Raw genomic sequence first — 22,585 nt, 5'->3', positions numbered from 1 at the left:
CTTCTCAAATGAAGAACAGTTAAAATAATTGGGATGCTGACCTGGAAAAAAAAAAAGGGGGGGGGTAAGTGACAGCAGTCTTTACAAGGTCAGACTTGCTCTGTGCTCTGCTGAGGGTGGAGGACAAATAAGGGCAATGGTAGAAGTTAGTAAGACAAAGATGCTCACTTCCTAAGGAAGAACTGTGTGATAAGAAGTAGGAGTATTCTGTGACAAGAACCGACCACTTCCTAAAACAACGTGTGTCCAATCCCTGAATGTTCCAAAGTAAAAACTACATAAGCATCAGCTATGGATGCTACTTTGGACAGGTTAGACAACTTACGAAATCTCTTTCAAATTTAAGATTCAGAAGCCTATCAGAAATGCCAGATGCCTGAAGCAGACAGCGAGAGTGGAAACACCCCATCCTGGTGTCAAGGGAAATCAAGTAATAAAAAATGGGAAAATATGGAAAACACCAACTCTCGTTATAACTAGCAGAGCTATTTATAAATAAACCACAGTGCTGTCACTGTCACTCTGCCGTTTGTTTTGGGCCTCACCTCCTCTCCTATGATCTAATTCTTCTCTGCCAAATACTGTAATTTAAGAGCCCTGTGAGCCCTCAGAAAGGCTGTCAAGAAAACGGTTTTCTTTTTAATTAAGTTCTTCAACCAAGCAAGTCATTACATTTCCTGATACTCAACACCAATGCAAAACAAAAGGAGAAACTAGGATTTGTCTTCCTATTATGTTTTTTCCCTTTTTAAATTAAAAAAAAAATTTTAATTTCAGTCTTACAGAAAAACTGAGAAGTACAGACAGTTCCCATATACCTCCCCACCTCACCCCCCCCGTTTACACTATTTTTAACACCTTGCTTTAGTGTGGTATATTTCTTACAACGGATGAGCCAATATGGATGTACTATTATTAACTCAAGTCCATATTTTACATTAGGGCTCACTCTGGGGTGTACAGTCTACAGGGTTTTTTTTTAAATAATTTTAAAATTGTGGTTAAATACAACAAAATGTATCATCTTAACCATTTTTAATTGTACAGTTCACTTAGTATTAGGTTCATTCACACTACTGTGCAACCAATTTCTAGAACTCTTTTCTCATCCTGTAAAACAGAAACTCTACATCCATCAAAAATCCTACAATTTTCTTAAGTTCAGCATTCTACATTAGATAGTAAAATTTTTAAATCTAATTCTGTACCATCTTTTTTGCAGTTTTCCCTATAATCCAAAATTCCAATTTAATATATCCAATATCTAACAAAAAATTTAATTTTGCTTTATTTTCACCACATATAATAAAAACTAAAATTCAATATCAAAACTATATATTAATCCCAAAATATCATTAGTTTTGTGCTCCAATAAAGGAAAGGGATATAACTAAAGAAATAGACTCAGCCCATTTAAATCAACATTTTATATTCATAACATTTTATTTAATCTTACCAAAATATTGTGCTACATTTCTAAACACAACAAAAATAGTTACTGCAGTGTATACATACAAATTCAAAAATTTTAATCAGTTTTTACTTGTGGGAAGTAAGGAGGAAACCAGGAAAAAACAGCCCAGTTAACTGATGGCCACAAATAGTAGAGAAACTAACCCAACATATCATCCATCCCAGCTTATTTTGCCTGCAAAATGAGGAATTTTACTGCAAGAAGAAAATCCAAACTAAACTGAATAATCAGTTGGAAAGGAGGCTTCACTATTTGTAATTTTGCTTTCCAGACATCTTGTCTATCTTCAATCAATTCAATCACATTCAGTCATTCATTAGGCCAAATTTCCAATACAAATGTACACCTATCCCTTCCTCACTGGCTTTCAAGCACTTCCTTGGTCTAATCCCTATTCACATAATCCTTTTCTCAGTGCATTTTCCCTTCTAATTTAAAATATAAAGAAGGATTAGTACAAGAGGCCCCTATTAGTCTCTCTAACTACTATCTTCAAAATCAAAAACAAACTTACTTCCATCACTGGGTAAGTTATTTAACCTTCTTGTAGGCATATGAAGGTTTCCTCATCTGCAAAATCAGGATAGAAAAATGGCCAGCACTCTATTACTATGTATATGGCACACGGCAGGTGACAAATTATTGAATGAAAAAATGAGTAACTCATAGAACTATTAAACATGAAATGAAGCAGTGGATGTACTTAGCACACTGCCAGGCACACAGTAAATGGAAGATACTGATACCATCAAAATCTTCAGTGTATCCCTACTGCCCACAAATTCTAATTTAAACTTTTTCTGCCCTGCTTTTAAAAGAAGACTGTGGTTGTCAAGCCTTACAATGTCTCACCAACTTTATTTTCAAATAAGCAATCCCACTAAAATCACATTAATGTTTTCTCTCTCCTACAAAGAAGTCAAGCTTATTTCTGACGTTTCAGATAGTCATTCATAACCATCTTCTCGAGCACCTTTTATCTTTCCTTACAGAGTTAAATACCATATCCTTTAGTTCATATCCCATCTTGCCCAGGAAGCATTTCCCAACCACTCCTGCTTTTACTCATTACTCCTTTTATCTAAAACCCTCACACACGTTTATTATTGTGTATTACCTGCTATCGTCAAATCTTTCCAGGTAAACTGTAAAATTACACTGTAGCTTTTACTTTCATATCCCTTAGCCATCCCCAAAGCAAGTATATGGATATTACATACAGCACAAACTGACTGATCTAAATTGTTAAGAGTGGTGATTATAGATAGGATTTCTACATAAGATTATACTTGATAATTTTCATTTTTATTCTTTCTTACAGCTTCCAAACAAATCATAAACAAAAAGAATAGATTTCTTTAGCATTCTATGACTCAGAAATCTTACAATGCTATTTCTACAGATCCACAGTGAAACAATTTATGGTCCTATGAGCCTATAATATCTTCTAGATAATAAATATTATTTTATATATATATATACATATACACATAAAAACACATAAATATACACAAGTAAATAAATGTATACATGTATGCCAGTGAAATTTTATCTATTTATTTTCTATATTACAGTTCTTAAAAAAAAAAATCAGTGGTTCAGATATGGTATCCAGGGTAACCTTATTATCTAACGTGTATGGTATTTTCTGATTAATTAAAAGTTCATTGTTTCTTACTGTTTTTCAGTAACTGGTATTTTCATGATGACTTAATGCTCAAAACACAAACCTTTCTATTACGAAAAAAAAAGTGACACTGTCAACGTATTTTAATATATTTGAAGCACCAAATATAATTTAAAAAATTCTTACCTAATCCTTTTTGTCCTGGATTCTTTGCAAAATTAAAGGTAAACTGGTAAAAATCCTTAAATCGTCCTGGCTCTTTCAGTTCTTGTTCCATCTTGGGTATCTGGGCCTTTAGTTTTTCTATGCTGTCACATCTACATTATAAAATTAAGGTTTATAAAAGATAAACTTTTTCAGTATAAAGGACTTACATATTCCTATGGTAGCTTTTATTTATTTCATAGAACTTTTTTTAAAAATCAGTTGAAATTTTACCTTTTTACATTACATAAACAAGTATGGGGTTGGCTGGAGGAAGTAAAGGTCTGGAGTGATTAAGTGTCAGAGTTACCATTTTTAAAAGAAATGCAGTATTACTTTTAATTATGTAATTCACAGGACTATCAGCATACCCAAATTATAGAAGTCAGCTACAGTGAATAGAATGTATAGTAATCACCATAACAATCACCAGTTTAAACAGTAGTAGATACTCCTTACCTGGTAACAAGTCACATGTCTAGCTCTCTAAATGAAAGCACAGTGTCTCTTCCTTAGATGAGGAAGCATTCTCCTTGAAAAGGTGTTGTTATACAAACTATAATAATAAATACCAGATGAACCCTCATCATCTCCAACTGCTTATCTCAAATCAGTATTAAGCTTTTTCTACATTTGCAAAGCATTCAACTCCAATTCAAGGAACTAAAAGGGTCTATGTACCCATCTTACTTTCCACATAATAGCCTGAAGGCAGAAACCTCTTTTTTTTCTTTTTTTAAGATTTTATTTATTTATTGGGGCGCCTGGGTGGCTCAGTAAAGCCTCTGCCTTCGGCTCAGGTCATGATCCCAGGGTCCTAAGATCCAGCCCTGCATCAGGCTCTCTGCTCAGCAGGGAGCCTGCTTCCCTTCCACTCGCTCTGCCTGCCTCTCTGCCTACCTGTGATCTCTGTCAAATAACTAAATAAAAATCTTTAAAAAAAAAAAAAAGATTTTATTTATTTGACACAGAGAGAGAGAGAGAGAGAGAGAGAGAGCGAGCGAGCAGGAACACAGGCAGCGGGAGTGGGAGAGGGAGAAGCAGCCTTCCCGCCAAGCAGGGAGCCCAATGTGGGGCTCAAGCCCACAACCCTGGGATAATCCGAGATGAAAGCAGCCACTTAACGACTGAGCCACCCAGGTGCCCCAGAAATTCTCTTTTTATAGATTCTACAAACCATCACTGCATTTTTCCTTCTAATCATTTCTGCTTTTATTTCTCTTCTGTGTTCTTCATAACACCTTCTAGCTCATTAGTCTGTAGATTAAAATTTTGATTTGGAAGTTCATTACATTTTATATGAATTCAATTTCAAATGAAAAATAAGTGAGTTTTAATGGAAACTGTCCTAGTACAGAAAATTCTAACAAGTTCAGAATAGGTCAGGTGCGGGAGGCAGAACACAGTGTCTAGGCCAGTTATTAATTTATTGCTCCTCAACTTCCCTACCCTTCTTTGCCCTACTTTGTGACTATTTGCAGTCAACTACCAATTGTCAGGCTTTGTTTTCTGACCAGTTAGCTCACTGTTATGTTCTACCAATAGAGGGCGACGAGTGGCTGGAAAAGGAAGAAGGAACTTTTTCTCTCCTCGTCTGTTTTCCGCAGAGAGCAAGGGTTTCTGTGTGCTGGGAGCTCCCAGCAGTGTTCAGCAATGGTGGCAACTCACATGGCCCGGCTACAAGTGGACTGCAGCCAGTTTTTCTCGACTAGAGTGGCAGGCAAAGCAAGCACCACAGGCCTGGTGTTCCTGCAGCAGCCACACCCTCTCCTCAGAACTCCTCAATCTCAGCCTTGCAGGGATTTCTTCCTTTGTAGGTTCCTTCTTTGCTCACTTCCCATTGCCGTTAAGGGTGATGGTGGCTTTCCGCATCTGCCTCTTCTGTTATACCTTAGAAATTTCTTTTACCTCTTTTACACAGTATTCTTAAAATTTTCCCTGTTCAAATTACTGACATGGTTTTTGTGTCTCTTCTGGACCCTGGCTGATTATAATGTTCCTAGGCTCTAGAATCAGAATGCCTGGGTTCAAATTCTGGCTCTCATCCTACCTAATTCCGTAATTTCTCTTCCTCTTCTCTAAAATGGGTAAACATTATTTCTCTCACAAAGTTGTTGTGTAAGTGAAATACTTATTTACTTAGCATATTTTCTGAAATAAAAATGAATGTTCAACAAATGTTAGTAGCTATTATTACTCGTCATCTACTGAACACAGAAGAGCAACCCATTACCGCTCCATATACTGAATACTTTTTCATATTCTCCCTTACTATGGACAATTAGATACCACAGGTAAAATCTCTACCCATGACTTTTTAATTTATTTATCCCAAGACATTTAGCTAATCAGCTGTTCAAGGTATAAGTGGAACAAAAAGCAATTAGTAATTTCTAAGATTTTACATTCTAGGAGTTTGTTTACAAATTCAGGGTTCACAACCTCACAATGAGAAATAAACTATAGCTTGCTCATTTCACTTATCCATGTTAAATATTAAAGCATAGTAATTTATTTTAATATAATGAACCTTCCTTAGAAACAAATGATAAAAGCATAAGGCAAATGGAATAGGCTAAACTACACAGAAACCTTGACAAACCCAGGAAAGTATACAACATGGGAAGAAGCTAGCAAACTACCCCATTTCTCTTTACACCAATGTTTGTAGGCTGGTAAATTTAAAAACTGATATTTACAAATTCATAACACAATTCATTTCCACAGTTAATTCTCATAGTAATGTACCTATAATTTCCTGTGGTGATTATAGACTCACCCTAACTCTGTCATTCCGTCCATGAACTCTTGTTTGGAGAACTCGCACTGTGTTGCTGCTCTGAACTTCCATGCAATGATCAACACACTGATGCTGGCGGGATCGAGTGCCAGGTCATCACAGAATTGCTGTATACCATCTATTCCAATTTTATTTTCATCTTGAGGATCTTTAAAAATAACAGTGCAATATTAAATTAGTGCCATACTTTATTATGCTATGCTTAAAACTGACAAAGTAATGCTCTATATTCCATTTTTTAAATGTTCATAATGGATCAGAGATATGAAATGGTAATATTCTAACATATTTTCCCACTATAATATTCTTAAAAATTATTTTTACTAACAAATAATGTATTATTTGCCCCAGGGGTACAGGTCTGTGAATCATCAGGTTTACACATTCCACAGCACTCACCAAAGCACATACCCTCCCCAATGTCCATAACCCAACCATCCTCTCCCTACCCCTCCACCCCAGCAACCCTCAGTTTGTTTTGCGAGATTACAAGTCTCTTATGGTTTGTCTCCCGCCCGATCTCTTCTTGTTTAATTTTTCCTTCCCTACCCCCACAAACCCCGCCCTGCCTCTCAAATTCCTCATATCAGAGAGATCTACAATAATTGTCTTTCTCTGATTGACTTATTTCGCTCAGCATAATACCCTCTAGTTCCATCCACATCGTTGCAAATGGCAAGATTTCATTTCTTTTGATGGCTGCATAATATTCCATTGTATATATATACCACATCTTCTTTATCCATTCATCTGTTGATGGACATCTAGGTTCTTTCCATAGTTTGGCTATCGTGCACATTGCTATATAAACATTTGGGTGCACGTGCCCCTTTGGATCATTACATTTGTATCTTTAGGGTAAATACCCAGTTCCCACTATAATATTTAAAGCCATTTTGTCCCTGAAATGGCATTCTTGAGATGAACAGGAAGATTTGGGGGGGGAGGCCACTTGATTTTTAAGTTTTATTTATTCATGTGAAAAATGTCCCATACTCGTACACACTCAGAAAATCAGACATTCCTATATCAAAAAAAGGATTTTTTTTCTGAACATATGTATAGAATGTTTTCTTACAGCAAAGTTCATTTTATAATGGCAATCATTTCTTAGTATCAGAAAAACTATAAACTCTGCAATTCAATCCCAATCTCAACAATATAAACATCTGCTGTTCAAATTAAAGAAAAAACCCAACTATCAATATATTTACTGATCAGATGGCAAAAATTTAAAGTAATGACAAATACAAGAAGAAAGAGCCACTCATACAATGCACTGTTGTAGGTGATTTGCTAATATCTCTAAAAATAAAAAATTTGTGTATCTTTCAGCTTCTGGACATAAGTTAAGCATAAAATGTAATCCCACTTTAGGAAAATTTTTGAAAGAAAGTATGTATACTTCTGCATAAACATAAAAGATATGGAAGGATCCAGACCAGGCTATCAAATATTGGTTCCCTCAGGAGAATAAAGAGGGAGAAGCTATCTACTTCTTCTTTCTTCATCTGTTATATGTTGTTTAACTTTTTTAAAGTATTATTTCATAATTCTTTAAAGGTTGTTAAAATTATTTCTTAAAATTGGTTCAGCAGAATTTTATGAAAATGAGGGGAAAAATCCAGGCCCCCAGTGACTATTCTAAAACTGGATCTTGGGGGAAAAAAGAGGGTGGGGAGGATAAGGGAGGAAGAAATAAAGAGGCTAAGAAGAAATTTTAGTGAAAAGAGGGAAAGAATTTCTCTCAGATCTCTTGAAGTAATTCTAAGATCTACAGAGCTCTGTTGGACACATTCACCCAATTTATGTTCTATGTATGCCTGATTTCTCGTAAACATGTAACTGGAAAACCTGGTTCAAAATATTTAAAGTCACAAGCACTCACCTTTGTATCTATTGTATAGTTGTTCTAACTTCTTCCTGTCCAATGATCCTTTTACACTCTCTCGTATATAAAGTTCAGGATTTTGGAAAAAATTGTCTGTTGCAACATCTAACTTCCAGTCATTTTGAGACAAACAACTTACTGCTGTTTTTTCACTAGATTGTGTGAAGATCATAAACTGACGAACTTTATCCTTCTGCGATGATTTCAACTTGTTCTATTGAAACCAAAAAATAAATTGAAACTCTACATAAAATCAGATGACTATATCTACATGGCTAACTAATCACTCTTAGCAATACTTTTTCCTCATAAAATATTAAAATATTTCAAGTCAAGCCTTATTTTTTATCTATTAACCAGATAGACAATTTTTTAATGTAAAGCACAAAGTTTGGTATTATTTTACAGAAGAAATTAAAAGGCGAAGGAAATTCAACCACCCTGCTCTTCTCTTAAAAGTGGATCCTGAGCGCATATATAAAGGTTCTAGAAAGGGAAATACAGCTATTCTCAAAACCTTGACCAACCACAAAGCTCTAAAGGGATGCATAAGGGGTGGATGTGAAGAAGTGACATTATCTAGCCAGCCAGAGTCAATGACTCCAGAGAACAATGAAATTAACAGGTGTTACTTGCAGTCTTAAAACCTTTTATAAAGGATATAGGGTACAATTCTCCCAACCCCACCCCTTGTTTTCTTGCTGTTTTTACCAAATGTGAAAAAGAAATATGAGTACCCTACATTTCTCCTGATGGTGTTCAGAAACCAAGATAATTATCAGAAGAATTTCCCCATAGTTGCATTCAAATAGAAAGCAGTGCAATATGAACAAATACCCTGGATCCTTCCAACAAAGGTAATTTTAATAGATTTCTTCTTTCTTTCCCCTGAAAGAATCACCTCTTTCCCTTGGCCCAAGCCTAGCAGAGGCTCTCCCCAAACAGGCTCTCTGCTGAAATAACCTCTTCTTATTTGCCTTATGCTAACACAGATTCCTTTCTCATCTGACCTGAACCCTATGCAAAATTAAGAAGGGCAAATAGGCCCTTTACTCTCCCAGTATCAAGGACCACGTTTCTCCCTCTCCTTCCACCCAAAGTGATCTCCTGTGTAATTTTAACCTCCCCATTATTATTCTTCCCCTACCAAGTCCTATCACCATCTCTCAGCAAAGTACGTGAGTTCTTGCTGAGCTACTACTTCAAGGGGGAAAAAAGCACGAGTAAGGCACACATTAATAGACAGAGTTCCATGGATTAAGCAACACATCTGAGAATCCCAGCCTCTTTGATCTAGCCCTAACTGACAGATCACAAACCTCAATCCCGAATGTACAGATGAGAAGAGACCCAGAAAGTTAAGGAATTTGTTCAAAAATCACCCAGGTTATTATTAGTAGAAATAGAACAGGAAGAGAAAGATCTCATTAATCTGAGTCTTCATAATCTTTCCACAAACCACACTACGTACTGTACACAGTTATGAGCCTTTTGAGATTTTCAAGAAAAAGACTACCAAAAATATAAATATTTCCACCTTACTGCAGAATAAAAATAAGAACATGCAAAATCAAATATGAAAACTAACTCTATCTCTTACAATATGAAAAATGTTTATGCCCTAGAGTCTGATTTGTCAGCCACACTCCTCTCTCTGTAAATATGTTATTGTTTAGGATTACAGATTAAAATCTCAACCTCTGTTCTCCATTAAAATAAAGAAACTACAAATTCACAAACCTTGTGCTACCTCACTAATAACTCTATCACCTCTGGAAACCAGATAACTCATACCACATTACACATCTCTCAGATGTCTAGGATTCTTCCCTTTTGAAAAGTATCTTCTCATATGAATCACAATGAAATCAAATGCCAATGAAGATACCCACCTTATTTTAATATACTGTTTAACTGAAAAGAAGCCACTTTGATTTCAACTTGTATTATGAAATATTTTTAAAATTAGTATACCTTTTTCCCTTGAGAGAGACAGTATACTGATATACATTTTAATTTTTCTTTGAAGAATAGAGAAGTATCTGATGGTCACTATGATCACCAGTGACCATTGTATAAGGCTGTAAAAGTGTTGGGAGATTAATCTGAAGTATACCAACTACAGGCTACATCCTGGAAATTACTTTTTTTTTTTTTTTAAGATTTTATTTATTTATTTGAGAGAGATCACAAGTAGGCAAAGGCAGGAAGAGAGAGAGAGGAGGAAGCAGGCTCCCCGCTAAGCAGAAAGCCCGATGCGGGGCTCGATCCCAGGACCCTGGGATCATGACCTGAGCCGAAGGCAGAGGTTTTAACCCACTGAGCCACCCAGGCACCCCTGGAAATTACTTTTTAATTAAGCCTAAATTAACTTCTTTGTATTAACTTCTTCCCATTCCCCTAAAGTTGAAGATAGAAAAACAATCAGCATTATTTGGAGTTTCGTCATTTAATATTAAATCCAGTGCTCTGTTCCCTGAAACTTGAATCATTTTTGCTGAAAAGAGGAAGGAAAAATATAGCTTAAGTCACTTATGCAAGCCAAAAGAACGGTTCAGTCTATAATGACTTCTTGTCACAGTGCCAGATATAAGAAAACTGGGGAACAAAGATAAAAATCATCCTACCCACACAAATTAGTAACAAAATTATATAAATGAATAATTTATCTTATTTGAAAAAGGTATATGTAATAAATAATGTCTTTGTATATATAAACTGTTTTAACTGGTTAAAGTTTCCAGTATATAGGGCAATATCAATATATTTTGAGGAAAGGGCTGCAGCTACCCACTTCCAACACCATAAAGGTTAATGAGTGAAACCTGGCACAGAACTGACAGGATGGGTTTCTGCTAGGCCAAGAAGTAATAAGCAATCCCATTCTTGCGAAGTCTGGTTAAGTGCCCTCCCCTTTTTGTACTTATAATGCACTCTTACCATTTTTCTGTCAGCTCTCTGTCCCTAGAATCAATCTTAGCCATGTGCTCCCCTACTAGGGAGGATATACTCAATTCTATAGTCTCAAAGTCTGTCCTAGAATAAAGCTGGAATGTACTACATACCGTTTGCCCCTTCCCCAAGTTCTCTAGGAGACCTCTAACACTCCCACCCTCTTTTCCCAGGCTACATGGCGACATCAGGCAAGGTTTTCTGATTTTAAGAGCATGGCATTAAAGGTTTAAATTTCTATCAACTTAAGGAAGAGAAAAACGGTATCTAGCCAGCAAAAAATTATTTACAGGGGATGAGAGGGTGGATAGAAAACTAAAGTACAAGACAAAAACAGATGGATTTTCTCTATTTCTACTACAAACGCAGTGGGGATCTTCCTGAGAGCAAAAACATGTAACAACTATAATGATTCAGCACTCAAATAAGTATATGTCATTTACTTTGTTTTAGTTTGTTCCTTTTAATCTTATTTAAATCAATCATTAAATAAATCATTAAATAAGATAATACAGTCTTCAGTACTCAAATGTGCTATCAAATTTTCAAGGAAATTCAGTACTGAAATATGCAAAATGTATAAAATACAGAATATATTCTGGTTATTTTTAATTCTAGCAACAAAGGGGGGGAACAAGAGGTAAGGGGAGAGAGGAAGAATAGGAGAGTGAGAGGAAGGGAAAAAAGGAGAGAAGTGTTATCTTTTATAACAGAAAGCTAATTAAAATTGTATGCAGTCACCAAAGTTAGAGATACTATTATAATTTTGGACAGTAAAAAACACTTACTTGTTCATCTTTCCAAACAAAAAATCCAGTTAACAACATGTATTGTTCAATACTTAAGTCTAACATGTCTGCAACTTTTTTTCACTCAAGAAATTCATGAATCACATTTAAAATAATAGTTTAAGGGGCTCCTGGGTGGCGTAGTCAGTTAAGCGTCAGCCTTTGGCTCAAATCATGATAAGGGTCCTGGGATTGGCTCCCAGCATCAGAGCCCAGCATCTCCCTCCTTGCTCAGTGGGGAGTCTGCTTCTCCCTCTGCCCCTCCCCCCACCAGTCCTTTCTCTCTCACTTTCTCTCTTTTTAAAAATTATAAAAAAGTAAAATAGTTTATCTGGGAAAAAAATGCTTTGGATGTAGCCAAGTATCATATAGTCAAGTACATTTTACCACTGAACCTATAAAGTCTTTGTGATAGAAGAATGGGGACTTAGAAAGGCTTGGGATGCCTGTGTGGCTCAGTTGGTTGGGTGTCTGCCTTGGGCTCCGGTCATGATCCAGTCCTGCGTTTGGCTCCTTGCTCAGGAGGGAGCCTGTGTCTCCCCCATCCTTTGCCTGCTGCTCCCCCTGTTTGTGTTTTCTGACAAATAAAATCTTAAAAAAAAAAAAAAAAAAAAAAAAAAGAACAGGGACTTGGGCTCTACAATAATGATCATAATGTTAAGAAATTCCTTTTAAGTATTACCCTCCAGAAAAATAATGAACATGGAAAATTATTTCCTAGTCAACTAAGTCCTAATAATTCCAAAATGGAAATAATTTTAAAGGGCATTTTGAAATGCAAAAAAAATTGCATTTTTAAAGCAAAAAATTAAAGATACATAATTTCTATTATTCTGAATTTTCATCATCTCACCCTTAAGTTTCAAATACAGCGTGAACGCAGAAAAAAGAGAGAGAGAGATACTAAGGTCTTTACACTTTTAAAAGAATTAATTTTCTAACTTAATTCTAGTTCTCTCAGGATTTGATGAATCTAGCTCACAAAAGGCATTTTAAAAATCAAGATACTGTAGTGATCACCCATAATACTCACTAAATGCTCTGTATATTGAATCTCCTGTGTTTACCAATGATTAAGTTTAACTTTACCTGAAACTTAGAAGAGCTAGTTTAAGTCCAGAAAAAAATCACACTTTCCGTATATGATACATAGTATTCAGCAGCTATAACCAAACGTTACAATATCCCAAGCCACTCATCCATAAAAGAGTCCTGGTAAGATTACCAGTCTGAAGTCAAAGTGGGAAGAAAAATCAATTCAACTAATGAGACTACCCACTCCTAGAGAAGACTTTCACCTAAGGGCAAAGTTCTGCAGGAAAGCTAGACTAAGAATCTAGGTAGAAGTTAGAAATCCTCTTCTCTTCTACCTGTACAGAGAGGTACTATATGATTAGTGTAGACTCTCAAACCAGACTGGCAGGATTTTAATCCCACCTATGACTCTTAATTGCTGTGTGACTTTGGGAAAATTACTTAATCTCTGTGTGCTTCAATTTCCTCATCTATAAACAGGGTGTGAGGTTACATGAATTAATTCAGGTTAAACTCTTAGAACTGTACCTAGCACACAGTAAGGCCTCCTTTCAAGTTCATGAAGGAAAGAATACTCCAGAGGAAAAAAAAATACTTATGCAAATGATAGAATAATCATAACCAGAAAACTAGCAGCTAACATTTGAGCTCCTACTGTGTGCCAGCACTACACTAGATATTTAATTATTAAAAATCATACAAGGTGGTTATCACTGATTCCACTTTACCAATGAGAAAACCAAGCCTCAGAGCTCAATTTATCTAAATATAGACTTATACAAAAAGTAGCAGAGCTAGGAAAGAAACCCTGGTGCCTGGCTTCAGGGCATGCAGTCTTTCCATTTATTCCATATTGTCATCAAGTGAAAGAGAAAACAGAAAGGGCAAAAGTGCAACCACTGACTAATTATGTGTGAACTGGAGGGAGGAGGGGAATTGTGAGCAATATTTCTTCACCTATTTTTACAGAAAAGTTAAGTGATCAATTGACCTTTCCCCAATCTCATGTAAACAATCTGCATTCTGACTAATAACTGTCCATTAAGCATTCCCTCACAACCTAAATAAAAGGCTAATTTAGGGATGAAATGTTCTTTTTAGGGTTTTTGGGAGGAAGAAGAGGGGAGAAGAGGGAGATGGGTCATTTTTTAAGAAAAGTAATTCAACAGGAAGAAAAATGTGTTTATTGTCATGTCATCGTCTATTTTTAGAGCTGTCCACAATCTATATCTTTAAATGTAGAGATGGAAAACTGCAGGGTACTCAAAGTCAGTATTTCCTTCTCCAATGAGAAGGCTTAAAACCCAGAGAAAATAACAACACGTGTAGGTTATGCCCCCAAAATATAAACAAACATGTACGATTTCAAATATTAAGCAAAACAAAAACACTCAGTATTATTTTAAATGATAATCTGCAGGTTAGATTATTTATGGTTAGGCCTGTGCCTCTTAACATTCTTCCATAAACTTCCTGTACTTACAATGACCAACTCTTCTTTAAGATGTGTTGTACTAACACTAAATTGAATGTGTAATTATACAATAATTGTAGTCAATGAAGTTTTATATAATAGCAATTCATCTGAAAAAAATATTACAGAAAGTATACTTGTAAGATTCAAACTGGTTTTGTATGTTTCTCAGTTTTGTTTGGTTCAGTATGATTTTCCTCATAGTTTTTAAAAAAGTATCCCAGGGTGCCTGGTTGGCTCAATCAGTAGAGCAGGAGACTCTTGACCTCAGGTTTATGAGTTCAAGTCCCACGGTGGGTATGGTGCCTACTTAAAATTTTTTAAAAAGTGTTTTTAATATATTAAAAAAAGTACTGTTGACAGAAACTTAAAGGATTTTCTTCTCCTTACCCTAAGAATTACTAGATATCCAAAAGATGACTTCCACTATAAACAGAATATAATGTTTTGATTTCAGCAAGACTGTTCTATTAAAAAGTTATTTTTACTAAATCCTGATTATCTATAATAGAACAGAAATAACCTCCTTAAAATACTTCTGTTAGCCATCATATTTCAATTGGCTCCCCCAAACTAATTTCTGAACTTCTAACAATTAGTCAAGGTAGCTAATTTAAACTTGCTTCTCCTCTCCACAAACATCTTCTCTAAAGAAATCTAAATTAACAAAAAGATTACTCAGGCGAAAACAAAAGAAAAAGAATTAAATGACATTTTAAGAGTTTCATAGTTAAATAACTTATAATGATGACTAATATTTAAGAGTCATGTGATATTTATTTCATAAATAAATGATCCTTGAAAAATGAAATCTCTTAATTCTAAGATCTGGTATCTATTCAAATCCTAATTCCAAAAATTTTAGAATCCTATGAATAATAAATAAGCACTCTAAATGTTTACTGAAATGAAAATATCCTAATATAACAAAGATATGGGCCATGAACTTCAGCAATTTATCTCTGTTGCTGAACACCATGTTGTGTCGAAGCATTCACAAGTGTAATGCAAAAGAATTCTTTAGAAAAGAACTCTTTTTTTTTTTTTAAAGATTTTATTTATTTATTTGATAGACAGGGATCACAAGTAGGCAGGGAAGCAGGCAGAGAGAGAGGAGGAAGCAGGCTCCCCTCTGAGCAGAGAGCCTGACGTGGGGCTCGATCCCAGGACCCTGGAATCATGACCCGAGCCAAAGAAGGCAGAGGCTTTAACCCACTGAGCCACCCAGGCACCCCAGAAAAGAACTCTTTAAAAGTAAATCTCTCTTAAAATTTTACAATGCAAACAAGCAGCCTAATCACCATTCGTAATTAGGTACTAATTACATAAAAGGGATTCAACAAAGTGATGAAAAATGCTTTAGTGGCATTTTTCTCTGCTGTTTTTGCTTTTTCTTAGGTGGGGTATGTACACCTAAAATGACTAGGTAAACTTGTAAACTAGTCAGCAGGTTATTCAAGAGCTTATTTGTGTCCACAAAGCAACTGAATCCTATCTGGAACTATTTCTCTTCATCAAATGTCATGGCTCATACTATCACAACTTGAACAACACACGCTGAAATTCAAAAAGGAGGTTTCTCACAGATTTTCATTATGCTTGACCCAACCTATAAGACCATAATGGAAAGAGCAACTTGACTCAATGAGCTCGGCTTTTTTTTAAGCTTAAAACAAAACAAACCACCACCACCAGGAGAGTTCATCTTACTTTCAACTTTTTTACTGTATGTATGTACTGAGAGAGTTTAAAGTTTTTCAGTTACTTAAATGTTTACATCAGATCATTTCATTTGATACAGAAACAACTAGGTCACTAGGAAATATGTTAACAAAGAAACAAGAGTGAAACTAATAAAAAATTCCACACCTATACTGTAAGAGCACTTGCTGGGTTTAAAAAAAAGGGGGGGGGGATGGGGACGTAGATAAAGTGTGCTAATCAGAGACCAGGCTTCTAAGTCATGCTCTGCCACATACTAGCTCTTTAACCCTGGTCAAATCATTTAGAACTGCTAAATCCCCATTTCCAGATATGTTAAAAGGACGTAGCAATACCCATGTCAAGACTGAAGATTAATAACAGTTGTAAATTGCCTGACTAGCAGACAGTATGTTCTCAATAAATGTTAACGTCCTTCTTTCTCTTCAGAGACCCAACTTTCTGCATATAGCTATTAAACTACGTACAAACTACTAGAACATATTCAATAGCAATACATGGAAGAGGTTTCGTTGTTTTTATTAATCAGCATGGTTAGGTAAACTCAATGGTCAACTAGTTTTTAATGAATACTAGAGAGTCATCTTAAACAGAATTGGAAACCCTATATACAGAAGCTGCAAGGTAAAGAAAATTATACTAAGGGTTTTGTTGTTTTTAAAAACTGCTTTAAAAAATTACTGCCTACAGGGGCATGTGGGTGGCTCAGTGGGTTAAGCCTCTGCCTTCGGCTCAGGTCGTGGTCTCGGGGTCCTGGGATAGAGCCCTGCATTTGGCTCTCTGCTCAGCAGAGACCCTGCTTTTCCCCCACCTACCCCTGCCTGCCTCTGCCTACTTGTGCTCTGTCAAATAAATAAATAATCTTTAAAAAAAAATTACTGCCTATAATATTGTAACTGGACACTATAGGAGAACAGAAATAGTCTATCATACCACTCAGAATCCTTCAGTGGCTTCCCATTTCTCTTGGAGTAAAAACCCAGTATCCTTACAATGCCCACCCATACCCACCCATCTCTACTCCTTACCACTCAGATCTCATCGGCTCTAATGCCCAAATACCCCTTGCCGCCTTACAGTGCTCCAGCCACACTGGTCTTACTACATTTCTGCATGGCTTAATGCTTCATCTCCTAGTCTGCTCAAAATTCACCTCATCATTGATGCAGACACCATTTTGCAAACCCACTACCACTGTGTCCCCACCCTTCTCCCATTACCCCTCCTTAACACTGTTTTCTCCCACAGCAGTTAATACCTTCTAACATAGTATAAGAAAAATATATACTATATTTATTTGTGTCTCCCTACTAAAATGTAGCAATCACAGAGGAGGGATTTTCATTTTTTCTGTAAAACACAAAATATACACACATACACACACACATTCCCAATGCCCAGAACAATGCTTGACACAAAGTGTTTAATAAATAATTGCTGAAATGAATTAAGGCCCTCCTTTAATTTACTTGTGGATATGCAAAACAATGTGAAATAAGTTCTAAAGAGACAAACTTAAACAGGACTACCTTCATTTGGACTTATAAACTCTATATTTGCTGAAGGTACGATCTTAAATTTCTAAGTCCACATTTTTAAAAAAGCCATTAAAAGCATTATAATTAACATTAGTCATCCTTTTGAAATTTGTTATTAAACATTCATTAATAACACATGGGTTTTCCTCTTATACGAATACTATAATTTAATACCAAATCCAATTTTCAACAACTTCTCTAGATTCCATCTGAGTTAAGACAACATGTACCACAAATACTGGCAGAAACAGTAAACCAGGAGAAAAAGTTTCGGTTCTGCAACAGTTTTGCAAATTTGAACCTCAAAACCTCCTTGATCCTCAATTTATTCTTTTGTAAAAGGGAAGAGGAATAAAACAGATAATCTCTGGAACCATTTCTGGTCTAAAAATCCTATGCCATGAATATAAAAATTTAGTAGATTACCTGGTACACACTTTTTATACTAGATGAAATTAAGAGTCAAAATTTTTATCTGAATAGAACTTTAGAAATCATCAAATTCGATCCTGTCATCTTACAAATAAGAAAACAACCCAGAAATGCTGAATACTTTTTAAAAGATTTTCAGGAATAACAGAATATTGTCTAGTTTTGAAGTTATTTTTGGTCCATGCATGTGTCAGGTAGGGCTAACTGAACACTTTTTATACAAAATATTTCAGATATCCTATCATTTAAGCTACCCTGGAATTAACAATAACATGTCTTCTAGAAATAGGCGGAGTTACACATACTGAGAAATACCAGCCCAAAAATTTTGTCAAGAAACAATTTTAATTTACGATGAGAAACTTAACTAGAAAAATCTATGGCCTAACTTCTGTTAGAGTGCATGGTGACTGAGTTTCTAAACTAACGAGAGCATACCAAGACAATTCTAGTGACATGATCTGAGTTCAGCCACAGAAAGTGTTTTAAATTAGTGATATGTTGCCACTACGGGTATCATTAGATGAGTTATGGCTAAGTTCCAAAACTAGCTAATGTAATATTAACAAAAGGACAGAAGCTTACAAGCTCCAATCCAAGCTGAACTCTTGCATGAACCACATAAATCCTGAATTCCTGAGCAGGTGAGGAGCACTATCAAGAGCCAGTCAGAGGATGCTTCTGATTTACAGACTATTACGAACAGAGCACATTTCAGTGCTCTCACAGAGTGTTTACCAGGGAATTACATTTCATTACTTCAAACTTCCTACTTATCTACATGCCAAGAGCCTTAAAAAACTCCAGGAGTAGTGTCTATGACCCTCAAGATACTTTAAAATTTAGAAAATGTTTAGATGCCCTCCTAGATCTTTGAACACAGCAATGTCAATCCAAACATTAACCTGTACTTTATGGCAAGTTTTCTTACAAATACAAATGGCAAATTTTCATGAAACTTACCATGGAATGTATGACAAACCAAACCACATATCCATACATGACACCGAAATTCTGCCAAGTTAGAGGCTGGAGCTAGATAAGTGTTATTCAGCAGAAATAAGCCCAACTAAAAACAAAGATACTGGGGCATTCCCTTAACACAGACACACACATATACCGTCCTCAAAGAGGCCTTTATATTCCCCATGAGCAAAAGGACAACAATATCATTTTTACTGTCTATTCATACAGTAACCTGCATGGAATTCAACTCATGCTCAAACTATAATGCAAACATCACTTCTGGAAAAAAGAGAACCCAAGAGAGTCAGGTACAAGATTACCAAAATGTAAACAGATAACTTGACTACACTTTTTCAAGCTACTAAGAAGACTGTTATTTGGGGGGGGGGTCCCCCAAAAGAAAAAGAAGAGGGGAATAACTTGACAAACTGTTTTTTAGAAATCACAAATGGTCTTTAACTGGCATAATAAAGCAATTACTCCTCCCATTCCAAGCAAATTAAACATGTGCTCAAAAGGTAGCAAGTCTGTTTCTCCTAATTTTATAAAATGAGAACAGGTTGCACTTCCGTACTCCCTGCCCCCCCCAAGTCCCCCAAGCTCAGCGGTTTCCCATGTTCTGAGCGGAGAGGCGACTATAACCTCCACCAACTGGCCAGTTAAACTCTCATTTTCCAAAGGCATGGGACGCATCAAGAGGTGATGGAGAAAGGAAAAGGGCTAATACCCCACCCCAAGCGAAACAGCCTGGAGACTTGAGGGGTGTTGGAACCGTAGAGGAGGAGAGAGAGGAGCACCGGGAAAGTCTTTCCTTCTCGCCGGCGGGGCGGAGGGGGAAGCCCCGGCTCCGGGGCGGGGGGAGGCTCCTCACCCGGAACACCGGACCCCGGTCCCCGGCCAGACACAATGGAGCCGGCGAGGGGGCCCGGCAGGGGCAGGGCCGTTGCCCCATCCCCTCCCCCGCCCCAACGCCTCCTCCCCCCGCGCCGGGTCCGGCGAGGGGCACCGGGGGCCGCGCCCCGCGCCCCAAACTCCCCGGGGCTCCCGACTAGGCCCAGCTCCGCTCCGCCTCCTCGGCTCTCGCGTAGCGGCGGCGCCCGGGCGGGAAGGGGCGAAGGAGGAAGGGAGAGGAGGGAAGGAGAGCCCCGCCGGGGAGCGGACGGAGGCCGCGGGCAGAGGCTCGGGGCGGCGGGGTCGCCACGGGGCGGAGGGCGGCGGGGCGGGGGTGCGCAGCTGCGCCGGCCCCCAGCCGGCGGGGCGGGCGGGCGGGCGGCCGCAGTGCCTCACCATGTTGGTGTCCTCCAGGCCTCTCCCCTCCTCCTCCGGCTCCGCAGCGAATGGACGGCGGCGGCGGCGGCGGCTCCTCTCACGGGCTTGCCGGGCTCCCGCTCATGCGCAGTGCGGGGCGGCCCCAGCGCGGCCCGAGGAGACAGCCCCGGGCCTCGGGGAGGCGGAGGGACTGGGGCGGGCGTCCGGCACAACGCGTGGGACTTCCCCTGTGCGCGGGGTACCCCAGGGCGGGGGGCGCGGGCGGGGGAGGAAGGGGGGCGACGCACGCCCCTCCACGCGCTGACATCCTCCCGTCGCGCTGGTCGGTCTCCGGCGGGGTGGGGGGCCGGGGGACACCCACCTCCGCTTCCTACGCGCTCCTTCCGCCGGAGGACACTGCCGGCTGTGTCTACACCGTTTCGAGGAGGGGACGAGTGGTGGCCAATAACCTGAGCAGCCGAGGGAGATTGGAAGGAATAGGACCGAGGCGCTAGATCCATCCCAAGCCACCCCTCCCCATCAATACCAAAAAAAAAAAAAAAAAAAAAAAAAAGAAGTGAAAACACTTCCACCCTGTGTTTCCTTCTTGGCCCCCGGGTGCAATATCTGGACTGCATCAGGTCCCCTGTGTGGACATACCAGAGGAGACCTTAATCTAGCCACGTGGGATCCATAATGTCCTTTAGCATGGCACAGGTTCTTCCCAGACCTAAGTGTCCACTGGGAGACCAGTGTGGTGGCCTTGGAGTTCTTGGCCAGGAGTCCTGAGGGGTCAAGGCCCAGCGCATTCAAAAATTGCAGTATCAACACCTACTATTTGCTCTAAATATCCCCTCAGGTCAACCTTACTAGGATAAGTTTTGGGAAGTATTGTGGAATTTTTTTTTTTTTTTTTGCTGATGGTTGACATCACGCCAGGTGCACCGTACAGGTTTGATCTATTCTTGGTTCTAAGTCCGGTGAGGCTGAGTATACCAGGATTCTGAGATAGGGTTCAGTTGGACAGGAATGTGCTTACAGGGGGTTCAAAACAGTTTGGAGTATGGTCCCTATCCTTAAGAAATTGATTAACCAGTTGGAGAGATGAGACACTTACCTACACGAAGGAAATAAGAAAACAGGTAATGAAGCAACCCTAATCAGAAAAATCACATCTAAGACTGAGCCAAGAGTTTGGATGTGTTCCAGAACAGAACCAACTTGAATCAACCTCTTAACCACTATCCTCACCAACACCTTTTTCCCTCCAACACGGGCATAAGCTACCAGATCAACCCTGCAACTTCAGGGCTTTGAAGTTTTTATCAAAGCCACAGAACTTCTTTGGCAACTCCCCAGGGCCACTTAACACTTTCTGGAGCCAGCCATATATCAGGAGTTCCCAGACCTCTACTAAGACAGATCTGTGGCCACCACAGCCCCTTACTAGGTTCTGGGTAAACAGCTCCTTGAGGGCAGGACAGATCTGCTTTGTGTAGCCAGCCTGAAGCTGGCCCACATCCCTGGAGGTTCTCCAGGAATTCCCCTAGAGTTGACCTGAAATATGAACTAACATCTAGGGTCTTAATGAAAAGGATTCACTGTATCTCTTTCTCCACAGTGTTATATTTAACCAAGTTAATAACTCACAGGTTTTCTTAAGCTCTTTTTCTAATTGCCAGATCCAAAGTACATTTCTCAGTTCTCATTCTACTTGACCTCTGTCCTGCATCTGAACACTTCCTCCTTGAATTTCCTCTCCATCATTTTCCATGATTCCACCTTCTTCTACATTTTCCTCCTTCTTCTATGAATACTCCCCTTTGCTGGCTCAGCTTTCTTTGCCTCTGAAATGGTCCTGAACCATCAATGAATCTCCTCCTGTATACAGTCTGCACCGTGTTACACTCATTTCCACAATGTCAGCTGCTACCTTGATCTTGAGGAGTACTGAATCTTGACTTCCAGCTCCTGAGTGGCAGGCCTAAACACTAATTTGGTCCCATCACCATCACAGGCCCATCAATTTTGACAAATCCCAAACCTTATCCCAAGCCTGCTTTTCCTCCAGTCTTTTTACCACATCACCCAAACTAGAAGTCCAAGAGTCATGCACAATTCCTTCTACCTCAACCCCTTAATCTAATCGGTCACCAGGTCTTATCAATTTTAACTTTGACTCTCCACCCTACCCTCCATCCCCCAGCCGAGCCTTGATCATATCTCTTCTCATCAGTAACCTCCTAACTAATCTGGCCTTTACTCATTCCCCATTGCTCCAGATGTATCTTTCTATAATACAAACCCGAATTTGTTCCTTAAAATTCTCTACAGGCCCCATAAACATGAGCCTCATGGGTGTGGCATATGAGGCTCTCTCGCCGTAATCTGTCCACCAACCTTGTCATTTCCTCCCACCTTCCACACAAATACA

General features: G+C 38.4%; 1 protein-coding gene across 2 annotated transcripts in view; it reads right to left on the bottom strand.

The window, feature by feature from the left end:
• LOC111148984 (defective in cullin neddylation 1 domain containing 1) overlaps positions 1-20,286 on the bottom strand; it is a 32,228-nt gene extending 11,942 nt beyond the window's left edge. The window contains exons 1-4 of one of the 2 annotated variants that reach the window (XM_022505850.1): positions 20,191-20,286; positions 7,994-8,210; positions 6,085-6,253; positions 3,288-3,418 (exon numbers count right to left, since the gene is read on the bottom strand). In XM_022505850.1, the coding sequence (XP_022361558.1) occupies positions 3,288-3,418; positions 6,085-6,253; positions 7,994-8,210; positions 20,191-20,193 (520 nt within the window). In that variant the 5' untranslated portion in view covers positions 20,194-20,286. Of the gene's footprint in view, positions 1-3,287; positions 3,419-6,084; positions 6,254-7,993; positions 8,211-18,900; positions 18,917-20,190 lie in introns of those variants that run through there. The other variant, XM_022505858.1, reaches the window with a different exon arrangement.
• Between the last annotated feature and the right edge of the window lie 2,299 nt (positions 20,287-22,585).

Source organism: Enhydra lutris, unplaced genomic scaffold, assembly GCF_002288905.1.
Source record: "Enhydra lutris kenyoni isolate GAN:26980312 unplaced genomic scaffold, ASM228890v2 scaffoldscaffold2, whole genome shotgun sequence".
In the NCBI taxonomy this organism is placed as follows: domain Eukaryota; kingdom Metazoa; phylum Chordata; class Mammalia; order Carnivora; family Mustelidae; genus Enhydra; species Enhydra lutris.
This window is presented reverse-complemented; position numbering and strand designations above follow the sequence as displayed.